The sequence below is a fragment of the Onychomys torridus genome, chromosome 4, assembly GCF_903995425.1.
Source record: "Onychomys torridus chromosome 4, mOncTor1.1, whole genome shotgun sequence".
NCBI lineage: Eukaryota > Metazoa > Chordata > Mammalia > Rodentia > Cricetidae > Onychomys > Onychomys torridus.
Window position 1 is genome coordinate 139,247,254 of NC_050446.1, and position 18,387 is coordinate 139,265,640.

Below are 18,387 nucleotides of genomic sequence, written 5' to 3' on the forward strand. Positions count from 1 at the left end.
CCTCCAAGTCCACATACAATTTGTGGTCTAGTTGAAAATAAATATTCAGTCTTTGAAGCCTTCACTAAGCAACTTCATTAGTGATGTGAGAACTGATCATGATCTTGTGCATGCTCGGGTGGAACAATCTGCATAGGCTAGGATTTTAGTTTCTTGTAATTCCAGCATTCTGGGGGTAGAGACTAGAAAGTCATGAATTTAGAGCCAATCTGGGTTATATATGAGTAGTTAAGGTCAGTGTTATAATACTGAGCTATTCCTTTTTGTAGTAGTAAACTTAATATTAATTCTTCAAAAACAGAAAAAAAATAGTTCTTTTGTAACTGTCTTTAAACAAAACGTGCATTTTACTCTATTTCCATTTTATAATTTTACTGTCATTTTCAGGGGAAGGTGCTATCAACCTGGCTTTGGGTCAGAACCGAAGCCAAGATGTGAGAATGAATGGACCCATGGCATCTGGAAATTCTGTTAGGATGGAGGCAGGATTTCCCATGGCAAGTGGTCCAGGTGAGGCCCCTACTCACTTGTGTGACATTTTACCAGTTTCCTTCTTTGGGCTTGATATTTCTTCCTTCCTTCCTTCCTTCCTTCCTTCCTTCCTTCCTTCCTTCCTCCCTCCCTCCCTCCCTCCCTCCCTCCCTCCCTCCCTCCCTCCCTCCCTCCCTCTCTCTCTCTCTCTCTCTCTCTCTCTCTCGTTTGTTTGTTTTTTTTCTTTTGAGAGAATGTTTCTCTGTGTAGCTCTGGCTATCCTGGAACTCACTTTGTAGACCAGGCTGGCCTTGAATTCATAGAGATCTGCCTGCCTCTACCTCTCAAGTACAAGGATTAAAGGCATGCTCCTTACCACCAGGCATGGGCTTGATTTCTTAAGGTGTAAGTCTTGCCATATAGATGGGGTGTATAGCATAACCACTTTTATTGACTCAGTCAGGAAAGTGAGACAGGAATTAATCTCAGGAAGGTTATAATAACAAAGTATAAGGCTATGGTCTCTACAGTATTTGACTTAAAATCTGATGAACACTGAGTCACGGATTAAGCATTTATTAAGTACCTAGTGTATGGCAGGACCTATGTTAAGTGTTGGAAATAGAAACAAGTAAATCATTTTCCACAAAATGTTTATAGTATAGTAGAGAATGTGGCTTTCCACCTTGTGCTTTCTCTGAGTCTGAGGATCTGTAAGCAGAGTTCTTGTGTCTTATGTGGAATCTTCATGTCTGGGATAATGTGTTTTATGTATTTAGACTTGAGGAGATTGGCTAGAAGTGGTGGACATGCCTGTACTGTCTCATCACTCAAGAGCCTGAGGCAGAATGATCATGTGTCTCAAGGGGGGAGGTAAGAATTTAAAAGAGGTGCAAATAGTTCACACCTTCTCTAGTAATCCTGAAATTTCTCCTTCAGAGATGAAACTCAGTATTCTGTGATTCACAGGCCATTAGAATTGAGTTGGTTTTCACTTTTAAAAACTGGAAAGTTAGATTCATGGAAAGGAAACGATTTGTCCCAGGTTGAGTAGCAGTGAGCTAATATTCCAGATATCCTCACTTCAGATCAGCAGTCTTTTCACTGCACTGGTGGCTTGAAACCTTTGAAGCTTCAGGAGTCTATTCAGATAAAATGGAAAGTCACAGCTGCATGGTTGAAGGAGAGTAGGAGCCTGAGGCTGTATACAGTCAGATGCTCCATCCTTGACGACCATAGTATTGTTTAAATAAATGCAGCAGGAGGGGCTGGAGGGGTGTCTCAGTGGTTAAGAGCACTTGTTCTTGCAGAGGACATGGGTTTGGTTCTCAGCACCTCATGGTGGCTTGCAGTTGTCTGTAACTCCAGTTTCAGGGGATCTCATGCCCTCCTCTGACCTCCACAGGCACCGGACACACACTTGATGCTACACATAAAGGACATCTTTTTTTTTTTCTTTAATGCAGGAAAATAGAGGAACTCCATTTATAAACTGCTATTCTGAATTGTAAGCAAAAACTTGGCATAACAGGCATAATGGTGCATGCCTTTAATTCTAACACTTTGGAGGCAAAGACAGGCAGATCTCAGTGAGTTTGAGGACAGCCTGGTCTGCGTAGCAAGTTTCAGGATAACCAGGGCTATGTAGAGAGACCCTATCTTAAAATACCAAAATTAAAAACAAAGAACTGCCAGGTGGTGGTGGTGCACGCCTTTAATCCCAGCACTCGGGAGGCAGAGGCAGACGGATCTCTGTGAGTTCGAGGCCAGCCTGGTCTACAAAGCGAGTTCCAGGAAAAGGTGCAAAGCTACACAGAGAAACCCTGCCTCAAAAAACCAAAAAACAAAACAAAACAAAAAAAAAACCCACAAAAAACAAAAACAAAGAACTTGGCATAAGAATTGGAATTGGGTTTTTATACTGCCCATGCATTTTCTGTTTATCTCCAGCTATTTACTATATTTCAGTGAAATATAGTATATATTTTTATTTCCCTGAAATATAGTAAGTATATTTCATCTTTACTTTTAAAAATGACATGATAAGACCTGTAATCATTGGAGCATATGCTTAATAGTAGATGAGCACTCTCCTTAATTTCCTCACACATGCATCTACTGTTGCTTGTCAGCCATCTACTGTTGAACTCCGTCTGTATTCACAGCCCTCACTGTTTTATTCATCTGTCAAAGTCTGTGCTGATGGACTGATGTAAAGTGTCATATAATTAATGGTAAACAGCTAACCTGGTGAATTATATATAGACCTGGTCCCCCATACAGCTCTGAGCAAGTGTTAAGGTAGCTTGATAATAAGTCATAGATGACCGGGCGGTGGTAGTACACACCTTTAATCCCAGCACTTGGGAGGCAGAGGCAGGCAGATCTCTGAGAGTTTGAGGCCAGCCTGGTCTGCAGAGAGAGAGTTCCAGGACAGCTAAGGCTACACAGAGAAACTCTGTCTCGGAAAAAAAAAAAGTCATAGGTGGTCTCGTTGCCACTACTGAAAGAGTGAAGGTGGGAGGTGCAGCAGGAAGAACCTAGCCACCATCCGTGTCAGTAAAGAGGTGTAGACCCATCCATGTCACTAAAGAGGTGAGTAGACCTGGCACGAAAGCCAGGGAATCTGGGTTCGGATCTCAACTCCTGCCCATGAGCACTAATATTTTCTGGTCTTAGGAGACTATAAATATCTTTAATTATATCCTGGAAGCAATGTTAGAGCTCTCATCAAGTCTTGAATTATCAAGATACTTGTTAAACTGAGGCAAGCCAGCACACTGATTCCAATATCTAGTATCTGGCTAATGTTATAGTGCCGTAAGTTCACTAGCACACAGAAAACCTTGAAGCTAATGAAATCAGATTAAATTGGTATTTAATGGAAGATAGTGATTGTGATCATTTATGACCAGGATGAATTAGTTAGTGATGACCTGTAGTCACTATGACATTTTAACCTCCAGGTATTTCTTTACACCAACAGTATTTTAAGATTCCTTTTCTTACATGTCTATTGGACCTTAATGGATGCAAATGAAGTTTAATAGTAGGTTAAATTAAGTAGAGAAGTCTTCCTAGGGAAAAAAAACCTTACATTTCCTCTGAAACAATAGTAAGTAACTTTAGAATTATGTATCTAGAACGTCTTAATTTATCAATTAATCTTAGCACTACTTTTTTCTCTTAGCATTGACAATAGAAAGCAACTAAACCTAAATTTATAGCCCCCCTTTTTTCATGCCGTTAGAGAATCCCAAGATATTTGGTTATACCATAGTGATCATTTAATCAAAGGTTTTCATTCTTGGCTGTTGGTATTTGGGGCCAGTGATTCTTTACTGTGAGTAGCTATCTTGTACATAGGGGTATATTTAGTACCATCCTGGGCTTTTATCACTGTGCATCTCTTTCTTCTAACTGTGCCAACTAAAGACATCTTTGGATTTGACTCAGTATCCCCTGGATATTACCTGCAGTGAGAACCACAGATCTAATTCAAATTCCCACGTAATATCAGAAATGCATGTTAACATGTTACAACTGAGCAGATAGTCAGTGTGTACTGGAAACAAGAAGCTCATTGTGAGCCAAGATCTGTTCTTCAGGGCATGAGAGTGTTCTTCTGTTGTTGCTTGTTTTGTTTATAGTCAGATTATCACTGTATAGCCCTCACTAACCTGAAACTTGCTATGTGGACCAGGCTAGCTTTGAACTTACAGCTATCCTTCTGCTTTTGTCTTCTGAGTGTTGGGGTTTCAAGTATGCACTACCACACCTGTTTCATGAGAGTATTCTAATTGTTATCTTTGAAAATGGGTGGGATTCCACAGAAATAGACCTAGTTTTAACAGATAACTCTTTATCTGGTTGTGTTTTCTAACTAGAAAACTCTTCAAAGTTCTACATAAGGTATAACATGTAATGCCTAGCTGAGATTTTAAGCAAGCAAGTGAACTCAGAGAAATATCAGTTAAAAATGAAAATTTAAAGAGTGATGAGCAGCTGGTGTTGAAGAACAAGACTTTATAGTCTCAGCAGTCAGGACCATGTCAACTCGTCTGAGTTATATATAAGACCATGTCTTTAAAGGGGGAAAGAGGAAGGGACACACCATAAAAACCTTGGAGAATCTGAAGAGCCAAGTGATTCAGGTTGTCAGGAAGGCTACATGAAGAATGCAGTTAGAATTAAAAAATCCTTCATGAATTTTTCAGTGAAAGGTAGATTCTAAAAATGTTAGTTACCTTTGTCACAGGGAGTACATGGATATTTGCCTTTCTTGACATGGGCTGTCTTTGGATGATGGTGGTTTGGGGAATGTCTTCTCTAATCATTTGCATGTTGAACATATGTTAATAAAATGGCCTGGAACAGCTAACCTATCATTAATATTAAGTGGTTCTAGACTGATAAACCACTGATGCTATGGAGGAGCACATTCTCAGCCCAGGCCATTATGGACTTTCAGTTAAAACTTACTATAGTAAACAAGTGTGTGCTAAATTAATGAATTTTAGGGTTAAACTTCCATTTTTTTTAAATTTTAGGTAATAGGAATATCAGCGTGTTAAAAATTATAAAAACCATAATAAAAAAAGTATTAATAGGCCATTCAGTGGTGGTGTACACCTTTAATCCAGGTGAATCTCTCTGAGTTCTATGCCAGCCTGGTCTACAAAGCAAGTTCCAAGAATTTGTACAAAATTTAAAGGTAGCAAATGAATGATTTAGTCAGCAAATTAGAAATAGCTGGACTTGAAGGAGAATTTGAAGAAATCACCCAGAATATAGGAGAGAGAAATTCTGGAAATATGAAAGCAGTCAAGAGACTTGAAGGATAAAATGGGAAAGTTCACCATGTTTTTAAAAGAGTTCCAGAAAAAGAAGAAACTGAGAGACAAGCATTAAAGAATACCTGAAAATTTTCCAGAATTTATTTTTCAAAATGACACAATACCTTCATATCAGAAGACCAGAAATGCTGAGCATCACAGATAAATGCACAACATGGAAAACAATGTTAAAGGCACCCCCCTCCTCCATGCACACACACCGGAAAAGAGCCATTGCTTACAAAGGAAAGACTGTCAGATTCACAGCTGATTTCTCAACTGGAACATTGGAATCCAGAATCTTAGATAGTATTTCCAAAATGCTAAGGAAACAATTCGGAGCCTAGAATTCTAAACCTAGTTGTGATATCAAGAGAAGTAGAACAAAAATTTTTCAAAGAGACAAGAGTATTTGCCAGCTGTGCTTGCCAGCTGCCCTGCTGCCACGGGCTGAAGATAGAGGGCAGAAGAAAGGCCCTGGTTCTTTGTGCCTCACGCTTGCAAATGTAGACTTTACCGAGCAGCATGGCTATATTAAGGGCATCACAAAGATCATTCATGACCTTGTCCACTGCACTCCTCTTGTGAAAGTTGTCTTTCGTGATCCCTACTGATTGAAGAAGCATCGCTTCAGAGGGCATCCACACCAGGCAGTCTGTATTGTGACAGGAAGGTCCACCTCAATATCTAGAGAAGCCTGGGAACAAGCAAACTGGCACTAGCTCCTGGGAACTATATAACAGTTATCTCCCACAACCCAGAGACCAGGACCCAAGTAAACTTGCCTTCAGGGTCCAAAAAGGTCATTTTCCAGACCAACAAAGTTGTTGTTGGTCTGGTGGCCAGTGGGAATAGGATTGACAAATCTATCTTAAAGGCAAGCTGTGCATACCACGAGAAAAAGGCAAAGAACTGCTGGCTGTGTATATGGGATGTGGCCGTAAGGCCTTTGGAGCATCCCTTTGGAGGTTGTAGCCACCAGCACATTGGCTGCTGGGTGTAAAATGGGTCTTGCTGCCTGCTGGACTGGGTGGTTGCATGGAACCAAAACTGTAAGAGAAAGTTTGGCTCATGAGCCCAATAAAGTTTGTCCTTTGGCAAAAAACAAACAAACAAAAACCAAAACAAAACAAAAACATTTATCTATCATTAACACACTTTTGCTAATTGAACTGCTCAAGGATGCACCTTAGGAAGAAGAAAGTTGAATCTAACATGGAAGAAATAAGGTCTAAGAAGGAATGGTGAGCTCCTGACTGGTAAACCGATGTAAGACTGACTTAGTGGTAATGATGATCAGATGTTGTTTAGATTGGTAGCAAGGAAAGGTGTGATGAAAAAAATCCAGTAAAATTTAGGGAAAATAAGACAGTACAGCATAGGGAGAAAAATAATAATATAATATAAGCCATAGAATGAATGATAAATCTGAATATACCAGGCAGAAGCTGACAGTAAAGGTAAATAGATTGGGAACACTAATAATATGGAAGTATTACTTAGAATAATAATCTCAAATTTAGCTCTGTACTGTTTGGAGAACTGTAGAAAATATAAGAACACATAAAGTTCTAAGTCCAAAATAAGATTAAGCCAGGTAAATACTAATAAGAAAAAGAATAATTTTTTTTTTAAATCAGACAAGACAGATGCTAAGATGAAAAGGATAAAGCTGTACATGGTGGTACATGCCTTTAATCCTAGCACTGGGGAAGCTGAGGCAGGCAGCTGCGTCTCCATGAGTTTGAAGTTAGCCTGGTCTACAAAGCAAGTTCCAGGATGGCAAGGAATACATAATGAGACTCTGTCTCAAAAAAGAAAGGAAAACAAAAAATATATTTTACATATATATATATAAATCTGGGCATGATGGTATCTGCCTGCAATTCTACCTATATAGTACCTACCTAGGAGGACCTTGAGCTCAAGGCCTAGGTGGACTACATACCAAATTGAAAGCCTGCTGGAGCAATTTATACTCTGTCACAAAATGTAAAAAGAGTCACACATGTAGCTTGGTACTAGAGTGCTTGTCTAGCATATGCAAAGACTTGAGTTCCATTCCTTGTACCACAAGTAACAATAATAAAAGATAAAATCACTATATAATAGGAAAAAATTCATCAAAAAAATTGTTAAATTTTTACATACCTAATAACCTAGCCTCTGAATATATAAAAATAACACCGAGATGCTAAGTCTTGCAGATTTTAACATCCGTTAGTAATTGATGCATCAAACTTATAAAAAACAATAAGAATAAAGAAAGTTTGAATGACATAGTGAAAAGTCATATAATGAGCCAGGTGGCATACACCTTTAATTTCAGTGCTTCGGAAGTAGAGGTAGATCTCTGTGAGTTCAAGGCCAGTCAGTCATGGCTACATAGATTATCTCCACAAAAAAAAAAAAAAAAAGCTTTATGTGAATGAATATGTATAGAAAATATGTAATCCTAATTCTAGAGTTCTTAATCTTTTCAAGAATAAATGGAGTATTTATGAGTTGACTATAAATGTTTTTAAAAGCAAGTTTTAGTAAATACTATGAAACAATATCCTATAGATTCTATGTTTAGCTATAGTGTACTTAAGTGACTGGCAAAATAAATAATACATAACCAAAATACCCCATATTTTTGAAAATTTAGAAATATATTCTAAATGCCTTATGATTTGAAAGGATAATCAAATGGAAATTGAGAAGTGTTTAGAATTTTAGGGTGGGGTTATTATGTATCAATCAAATTTTGTGAAATATGTCCATTAAAGAAGTTGGAAGGAAAGCTCTCTGGTATCAGTGGTGAACATCAATGGGAAATTAATGATCTAAGAGTTTGACTTAAGAATTGAGAAAAAGGGCTAGATGTGGTGCATGCCTTTAATCCTAGCACTTAGAAGGCAAGCAGGTGGATCTCTATTGAGTTTGAGGCCAGCCTGGTCTATACAGCAAGTTCTAGGCCAGCCAAAGATATAGAATGAGACCCTGTCTTACAACCATCTGTAACTCTAGTTCCAGGAGATTCAACACCTTTTATGGTCTCCACAAACAACAGGCATGTATATAGTGCATACACATGTACATGCAGGCAAATACCAGGTATGTGTGTGGTGCACACACATATACATGTAGGCAAAACATTCATAGACATAAAATTTTAAAATCTAAAAATAGTCATTAAAAGGTTTTATATCTTTCAGAATTTCTAAAATATGTTACCAAAAATAAAAACTGTAATCTGAGTGAGGTGGCTCACCTGTAATCTCAGCCCTTCCAGAAGCGATTACCATGAGTTGCAGACCAGTCTGGTCATTAGAGTAAGATCTCATCTCAAAAAACAACCCCCCCCCCACACACACACACACAATGTGCCAACTTCAGTAGATACTTTTTTTTCTTCTAGGATTAATAAGGATGACGAGCCCTGCCACTGTTATGATGCCCCAGGGTGGGAACATGTCATCTTCCATGATGGCACCAGGCCCCAATCCAGAACTGCAGCCCAGGACTCCTCGCCCTGCTTCTCATTCAGGTAGTGACTTCCACTTTACTCGTTGGAATTTAAAGAGGCTGGAACTACTTAACAGATATCATTGAGATTTAGTCACTGATGCTAAATTTCTAACCACTTAGTTCTAGTGTTTACCTTCTTTACAAAATTTACTGTGAATTTTCATAGCTAAATGTCAACATTTCTTCTCAGAATTTACTGTTTTCTTACCATCTGTGCCCCAATATTCTCAAGAAGTATGTTCTTATTTAGGATTTCTATTGCTCTGAAGAGACACCATGACCACAGCTATAAAGGAAGGCATTTAATTGGGGCTTGCTTACAGGTTCAGAGGTTTAGTCCATTGTCATCATGGCAGGTAGACAGGGTGCTAGAGAAGTAGCTGAGAGTTCTACATCTGGATCTGCAGGCAGCAGGAAGAGAGAGACACTGAGCCTGGCTTGAGCACTTGAAACCTCAGAGCCCACCCCCAGTGACACACTTCCTCCAACAAGGCCACATCCCTAATGGTGCCACTCCCTTTGATCCTTGAGGGCCATTTTCATTCAGACCACCACATATACCTTGGCATGCTTAGTTCTATAAGATATATCATGACAGAATTTTGAAGTCATACAAATTTGGTAACTGTTTCATAAGTTAACATGTTAGCAGCGCTAAGCTTCCTACAGTAAAGAACAAAGTTGTCTGAAATCATTAGGTCTAGCATTTCCCAAACCTAGTTGACTATTTTATTTTGTTTTCCTTTAATAGTAATTGCCCAGAATACAATTTTGAAAATCTTGTTGTCTATTTTAAGTTTGGTGAGTCTCACCACCAGTGAACCACAAGCTGTCTTTAAGGCAGGATTCATCTTTATATCTGTTGGTATGCTGTTTGTTCTTAGAACATACTCAATCAAGAACATGGTAATATCAGTGGTACCAGCAGATCCAAGCCAGTGTGCTATGATGTGGGTTGTAATAGGTTAATTATTGTTCACTATCTCTAAACAGATGCAATGGATCCACTTCTCTCTGGACTCCATATACAGCAACAGAGTCATCCCTCAGGATCTTTACCTCCAGCACATCACCCAATGCAGCCTGTTCCTGTGAATAGACAAATGAATCCAGCTAATTTTCCCCAGCTGCAGCAACAACAGCAGCAACAACAGCAGCAGCAACAACAACAGCAGCAGCAGCAACAGTTGCAGACAAGACCTCCACAGCAACATCAGCAGCAACAGCCACAGGGGATTCGTCCACAGTTTACTGCTCCAACTCAGGTGCCTGTTCCTCCAGGCTGGAACCAGCTGCCTTCTGGAGCCCTACAGCCTCCACCAGCCCAGGGCTCTTTGGGCACAATGACTGCAAATCAAGGGTGGAAGAAGGCTCCCTTGCCTAGCCCAATGCAACAACAACTTCAGGCAAGACCTTCCTTAGCCACGGTACAGACACCTTCTCACCCTCCCCCTCCTTATCCCTTTGGCAGCCAGCAAGCCTCACAAGCCCATACAAACTTTCCTCAAATGAGCAACCCAGGCCAGTTCACAGCTCCTCAGATGAAGAGTTTGCAGGGAGGGCCCTCCAGGGTCCCAACCCCCCTGCAACAACCCCACCTCACCAACAAGTCTCCTGCCTCCTCACCCTCCTCCTTCCAGCAGGGATCCCCTGCATCCTCCCCAACGGTTAACCAAACTCAACAGCAAATGGGACCAAGGCCACCTCAAAATAACCCACTTCCCCAGGGATTTCAGCAGCCTGTCAGCTCTCCAGGTCGGAGTCCCATGGTTCAACAGGGAAATGTGCCACCTAACTTCATGGTGATGCAGCATCAGCCACCAAACCAGGGGCCACAGAGTTTACACCCAGGCCTAGGAGGTGAGGAACACTAACGCTGCTTGTGTTGGTAAATTTACTGGAGATAGATTTGAGTAGTATGTCAGGTTTTAGTGTTAATGGCGGGAATGAAATAAGGATGTAATTGTTTGGTTTTGTGATATGGTGATGACACTTGATATAACTTAGTTAACTTAATGTATTTTTATCTTGGTTACTATGTAACATCTTACTGGTTAAATATAAGCTAGCTCTCTGGATAAAAATGCAGGTGAAATTCAAAATAGAGATTTTTGCTTTGTTCCAAACTATTTTTGCTTAATCTTGTACTAGTAAATTAAAATGTCCAGACCAAACATGTATTTTAGTAATAATTTGAAGTTCTCATTTGTTGAAGGATTAAGATTATACAGTTGAACAGAAATGAAAAGATAAGTACAAGGTTTTATTGGGGAAATTCCCTTCTACTTACCAATTTTGATAATCCTAGTTAGTAAAATAGTAAGCATGGTATTTGTTAAGTTTGATTAAAGTATTAAAGGGGACTAAGTTCAAAAATCATTACTTTTATAGTTTTATAATGCCAATGCCTACTCCTTAGAGAGGGAATTCCACTAGTTATACCTAAAGGAGATTTATTTATTTATTTTGTAAGGTGCCTCTTGTATGAAGAAAAAGCAATGGAGCTTAATGTGTGAGGTAAAAACGATTACAGTAAAACTTACTCATCTCCATGTTTATTATTTATTCTTATTAACCATTGATCTAGTGCACATGACTGTGCTTGGAGCTTTTCAGTAAGGCGTAGAGAGTGTCAGTAAAACTCATCGGATAAGAATATCCCCCACCAAAAGACACCCATCGCCTACCCAGAAAAAACCCTTGCATCTTCAATGCAGCATAACCAAGGCATGCTCCCATGGTTCCTGGTGAAATTAAGTGGCTCATCAGTCCTTTCACTCTCTTATACTTACTTGATTTTGCTGAAATACAGGCTCTAATATTTTAATTCTAAAACACTTTTAGAAATGTAAGAATGTTTCTGCTCCAAACTTCACTATTCCGGGCATCTAGCCCTAGATCAGTGGAATCTGGGTAATCCCTTCTGCAGAGATGATTACTGATTTAATTACAACAAAAGCATGTAAATGGGGACTTGTTGCTGCTAACAGAAGGACAAATGTATATTTGTCTACACAGAGTTTTTCAGGGCATTGAAAATTTGGCCCTAATAAACAAATTTTAAGAGAGCTTTAGGTATTGTTGCTCTATGAAAGAGCAGTTGATATGCTTGCCTAGGTGGTCTCGCCACATCAAGACCTGTGGTATGCACATGAGTGGATCTGAGATTCTCTTTATTGCAAACTTGTTTTCTGAAATTAGGCCTTCCTAAAGGATGTAAACTTGAGTGAGATTACATTAGAGCATGATTTTTGGTACCATAGCTATCAGAATCACAGCAAACCTTACAAGAGAAAGGCATAAGTTTAATACAGCCTCACTTTGAAGCTCCTGTGAATTCTTGTCTCTTCAAAAGAGATAAGCACAACACTGGTGGGGGAGGGAGATTTTTCTGCAAAGATTGTTATCCATTTCCCTCAAAGGAAAAAAAAAATATCACCCATTATCCTTAATCAGGACCCAACTCTTTCTTTTATAGTATTTCATATCAGTTTGTTTGAACATGAGAGAATTCAGCATATTCCTTTGGTGCCTGTGTTACAGAATATAAATATTGGGAGTCCATTGTATTACAAAGAAAAGTGAGCCCACAAACCTTGCTATGGTATGGCCTCAGATCACATGTAGGGAGCAGATTGCCATCTTTTCCTTGGCATGTTTTAAGTGTAAATTTTTTAGTATTTCTTTTTCATTTTGACAGTGCTCATGTAAGGGATTGTATTGATTTTTTTAACCATCTTTCCCAACCTTATTATTAAAGATCCTACCAGTGTGACAGAAAGAGCTAAGCCAGTGGAAACTTCATGCAGCTCATCCTTCCTTATTCATTCCATATCTCAGCAGGAGTATAAATTTGCTAGGTAACTGCCTTACTCATTGTTTTCTATTAAGGAATGCCTAAACGCCTCCCACCTGGCTTCTCAGCAGGACAGGCCAATCCGAGCTTTATGCAAGGTCAGGTGCCTTCCACCACAGCAACCACCCCTGGGAATTCAGGAGCCCTTCAACTGCAAGCAAATCAAAATGTCCAACATGCAGGTTTGTTGACTTTGATTTTATTAGCCACATTTATTGAGCATTGATTATGTGGTAAATGCCTTGATAGACAATAGATGTATACAAATGAACAAGTCCTTTAATTTCTCACACATCGATAATCTCTGGGAAATATGGAAAATAAGTTATCTTTTTTTTCAAGAACCAGGAAACACCTTAGGAAAGAAATGAAACCAGTTAGAGCAGGAGTCATACACATACATGAACACGTGTGTGCACACATACACACTTCCTTTTCTTTCTATAAAGGGCTAAATGGTAAATAGCTCAGGTCATTTAGTCTGTATAGTAGCTATTCAAGTCTGCTCAGTGAGGACAGCAGTGTTCCAAATCCTTGCCTGTTCTCAAATAAACCATAGGCCTGATTTGCTGATCCTTGGATTAGAACTTACTCAGGCAAAAGGCATTTCTGGGAAAAGAAACCATAAATTCACAGTTACATGGGTATATGGCATGTTTGAACATCTGCAACTTTTAAAATCTCTGGATAGTACATATTAGCTTCATTTATGCTGAATATCTAAATTCTGGTACTCAGTGTGACACTTTGCCAGTTCAGTCAGTGTCAGTAGGATAGTATATATAAGAAAGTTTGGAGAGGAAATAACAGAAAGTGGATTGGCTAATAAGTACACCTTGAAGAGTTTTGTAAGCCCAAATTTCATGTTTCTGGGTTTCTTCTGGTTGCTTAGGAACTAAGTAATTTTTTGCTGTTTCTCATTGAAGTAGTTTGGACTAAGTTAACTTAAATTTTTCTGAAGTCCAACTTTTATTGTAAACTGCTTCAAGAATGAGAAAAATTCTAGGGCCTGCAAGATGTCTCAGCAGGTTAAAGTGCTTATTCTGGCCTTCCTAGCCAATGGGCATATATATGCCTACACGCACATACAATAATAATAAACAAATAGATAAAAATTTAATTTTTTTTTTTTTGAGCTGAGGATCGAACCCAGGGCCTTGTGTTTGCTAGGTAAGCGCTCTACCACTGAACTAAATCCCCAACCCCCCCAAAATTTAATTTTTTAAGGAATGAAAAAGAATGAGTGGCTAGAAAGATGACTCCGTGTTTAAAAAGGCTTTCTACTCCAGAACCTACATTTAGTTCTCAGTATCTGTATCAGTGACTCATAACCTCCTTCACTTCTGGCTTCAGGGATCTGATACCCTCCTCTGGCTCCATGGGCACTCATACACATATGGCATGCATTTACACAGATACATGCACCTAAATAATAAATTTTTAAGTTTTTTAAAAGAATGAGACTGAGCAGGGTAGCACATCCTTTAATCTTTGGCGCTTGGGAGGCAAAGGTGGGAGGATCTCTGAAATCAAGGCCAGACTGGGCTACTTAGTTCTAGAACAGCCAGGACCACATAGAGAGAGCCTGTCTCAAAAAAGAAAGATTGAGAAAAATTTTGACTTAATAACTAAAAAGTTCTTATTGTCCCTTGAAAGATGAGAGAAGAGTAGGACAAACTATTTGATTTTTACTATCTGCTAATATAAAACTGCGTTTCTGAGTTATGTATGTAAGTTAATGTTTTATAGGAAACTTAAAAATGTATAAAATTTATAATTTTTGGGGCCAGAGAAAAGGTTCGGTGGTTAAGAGTACTGGGTGCTCTTCTGGAGAACCAGGGTTTGCTTCCCAGCATCTGAAGGGTGGCGCACTCCAGTTCCAGGGGATCTGACTTCCGGTGTACAAATATATTTATAGGCAAAACACCCGTACAGGTAGAGTCAAAGTGAGTTTGTTTTAATTTACAATTCTTCTACCCTGGCACAGCTATTATCTTTTTAAATGAAGACTTCCATGTGTCTGCACTGTTTTGATTTCTCCACTGAGTCTGACTAAAGCAGCGTCCTCTTGTCTGCCACTTTCTAGTTTATTACCTGTTTTATTTTTGTGTTAAGTTTTATTATTTACTGAAAAGGTGTCTTTATATTTTGTCTCTTGTCAACTATGCTCTAAAGAAGCAAAGGTCTTACCTATCCTATTTATTGATACTAAATCAGCACTGAAAGTACTCAATAAGTAAGTATTGCTTGGATAACTGTATACTTGTATATGGCATATACAATGGTTGTGAAGTTCAGATTTATCAGACTGGATTAGAAAGCCTTCCTGAAATTCAGAAAAAATTGTGATAGAGTGAATGGGCAGTTTATGCTTACCCCTCAAGCTAGAGCGTGGATTGGCTTTATAACTTCATTAGATTGCCACTTAACAGTGCCTATTTAAAGTTAGTTAGTTAGTTAGTTAGTTAGTTAGTTAGATAGGTAGATTAATAGATAGATAAGACACACAAATAGATAAATAACAGAGATAGGGCATAATTCATTTGGTAAAGAGCTTGCTGTAGAAGCATGAGAAAGAACCACAGTTTGAATCCCAAGAACCCACATAAAAGCTGCGTGAGTGTGACAGCTACCTGTAGCTGCTGTGCACATGTGCATACATAGATCAAAAATGACAGCGATAAAATAAATCACATGAGTTCAACAGATGTATAGCACAGTAAGAGTTATTATTGCCTGGCAGGTAAGATACCTTAGGTTCATTGTTTTTATTTTTGGTGTTTATGACAGTTCTCTGGCTTCAGCCTTCCAGTTGCTAGGATTACAGGGCATGAGCCACTATGCCCAGCTGAGAGTTTTTTTTAGCCAAACACAGTAGTGCAGATAAAGACAGGATGGATCACATTGTTTCAGAACAGCCTGCTATATAGTGAGGCCCCATCTCAACAGAAGAAACAGTAAGCTGGAAGGTTACTCAGTCAATCAGGTTGGGTAGATTGGGAGTGTAATAGAATATATGCTAGGTAGTCTCCAGCACCACAGTGAGATTTGGGGAATAAAGCAGGTAGCTATAGGAAAATCCCAAAGACCCAACAACAAACAAACAAGGCAGCAGGCCAAGACAGTACCTTTGGTTTAAAGAGGACTTAGAACATGTCCCCTGTGGTCCATGAGGGACTGCCACAGAGTGGGATCACTAAACTTTTAGGATCCTCCTGTTCACAGCTTCCACATCAGAAGTTTGTCATTTTTAGGTTATTTCAGAGGAACCCTCTTCTTAAGAAATATTATATATCATCGTTTTTAAAGTGCAGCATCCAGATTTCACACACATAGTTTTTGAAAGACATAATTAGTTTCCCAAGAAGCGTTTTTTAAATGTCTTTATAGTATTCCTGAGTTTTTCCTAGAGGACATTGATGCATTCTTTTTTTCCCTCACTTAGTCATAATAAAGCTTTTTCTAGCCCATGATATTTTTTGTTAATTTTTATTCACAATAAGATAGTTAAGCTTTGTTATAACGGTGGTAATACTTCATTTAATCTGAAAGTAAACTTTATTTTTTAATGTTATCTTTAAGTTACTATATAAGAGTAAAGATATGTTTCTCCTACAGTATGATCATGGAAAATAAAAGCAGTTACCCCATCCTATATCATACCTCTAGAGTCTAAAATACTCACAGAAACTGTGTCAAACACATTTATGTTGGTTATTAGGTACATGGATGATGAGTGTCTTTCAAGGTAATTTGAGTATCTTAATAATATGATGATAATTTTTCATTCTTTGTTTTTATTTCTTAAGGTGGTCAAGGAACTGGTCCTCCTCAAAACCAGATGTCTCATGGGCCACCAAACATGATGCAACCCAGCCTCATGGGAATTCATGGCAACATAAACAACCAGCAGGCTGGTAGCTCTGGAGTTCCTCAGGTGACCCTGGGCAACATGCAAGGCCAGCCTCAGCAGGGCCCCCCATCTCAGCTAATGGGCATGCACCAACAGATTGTACCCTCTCAGGGCCAAATGGTCCAGCAACAAGGAACTTTGAACCCTCAAAACTCTATGATCCTTTCAAGGGCCCAGCTTATGCCACAGAGCCAGATGATGGTGAACCCTCAGAACCAAAATCTTGGGCCTTCACCCCAAAGGATGACCCCACCCAAGCAGATGCTTCCCCAGCAGGGCCAACAAATGATGGCACCACATAACCAGATGATGGGGCCTCAGGGGCAAGTTTTGCTCCAGCAGAACCCAATGATAGAGCAAATAATGACCAATCAGATGCAGGGGAATAAGCAGCAATTTAACTCTCAGAACCAATCCAATGTCATGCCGGGACCAGCACAGCTAATGAGGGGACCAACTCCAAACATGCAAGGAAACATGGTGCAATTTCCAGGACAGATGTCAGGACAGATGCTTCCTCAGCAAGGGCCTGTAAACAATAGTCCCTCTCAGGTGATGGGGATTCAGGGGCAGGTTCTGCGGCCACCAGGGCCCAGCCCACACATGGCCCAGCAGCATGGTGACCCTGCTACTACAGCAAACAATGATGTCAACTTGTCTCAGATGATGCCTGATGTTAGCATGCAACAAACGAACATGGTCGCCCCACATGTGCAGACCATGCAGGGAAACAGTGCTTCAGGAAACCACTTCTCAGGCCATGGGATGTCTTTCAGTGCACCATTCAGTGGCACACCCAATGGAAACCAGATGTCTTGTGGTCAAAATCCAGGCTTCCCAGTCAATAAGGATGTAACATTAACAAGCCCATTGTTGGTGAACTTATTGCAAAGTGACATTTCTGCAGGCCATTTTGGTGTAAACAATAAACAGAGCAATACCAATGCAAATAAACCGAAGAAGAAGAAACCACCTCGGAAAAAGAAAAATTGTCAGCAAGATCTAAAGTAGGTTATAATCAGTTAACCTCAAATATTGCTCGTTTGTTTCTGTGTAGACACTTGTTAATAGAGATTTTTAATTATATGTAAAATTAGGGCTAGGAATGTGGCTCTGTAGAGTGCCTATCCACCATTGACAAGGTCTGGACATAAAACAGGTGTGGTGGTAGACTCCTGTAACCCCAACAGCGTGTGGTAGCAGGAGAATCAAGAGTTCAAGGTCATCCTCCAAAAATTTTAAGTCAGCTTCTGCTCCATGAAACCCTTTCTCTAAATTTAGGATAGTACAATTCTCAGTTCATAGTTTATCTTGGCTTCTTCATCTGTCCTCTTTTCCATTGTCTTTTTGTTTATTTTAAGGTAATTTGCTTTGTAGAGATGTCAGTACCACTCTAAATGATAAAGATAGTTCTTTTAGAATCGGTTCCCTTTCAGTAAAAGTTCTCCAGAGGTGCTCTATCATAAGATACAACAGGAAAGGTAATTAACAATTACATTTCATACCCTAAAACTATATACTCAGTTATGTTTCTGACTTTTGACTCAATGTCCTGAAGGAATATTGTTTGAGGTGGATTTTCAGCCTTTTAATCATAAAACTGGAGTTCAGAGACATTATTAACAGAGACTAATGAATAAAACAGTTTTAGACAAATTGCTAGGCCAAGTGTGGTGACTGGAAGTTTTCATCTCAACACTGAAGGAAAGCTAAGACAGGAGGCTAGCTTGGGCTACACAGTGAGACCTTGGGGAGAGGGGGAGGCTGAGGGTGTAAAGAACCAGAGACAGAAAACGCAA

General features: G+C 39.4%; 1 protein-coding gene and 1 pseudogene across 2 annotated transcripts in view; both read left to right on the forward strand.

Moving 5' to 3' along the window:
• Positions 1–18,387, forward strand: part of Ncoa6 (nuclear receptor coactivator 6) — an 80,752-nt gene that overhangs the window by 39,584 nt on the left and 22,781 nt on the right. For both annotated transcript variants that reach the window (XM_036183271.1, XM_036183272.1), the window contains 5 exons: positions 388–510; positions 8,710–8,838; positions 9,813–10,679; positions 12,711–12,857; positions 16,485–17,595. In XM_036183271.1, the coding sequence (XP_036039164.1) occupies positions 388–510; positions 8,710–8,838; positions 9,813–10,679; positions 12,711–12,857; positions 16,485–17,595 (2,377 nt within the window). The remainder of the gene's footprint in view (positions 1–387; positions 511–8,709; positions 8,839–9,812; positions 10,680–12,710; positions 12,858–16,484; positions 17,596–18,387) is intronic.
• LOC118581269 lies at positions 1,326–6,514 on the forward strand (annotated as a pseudogene).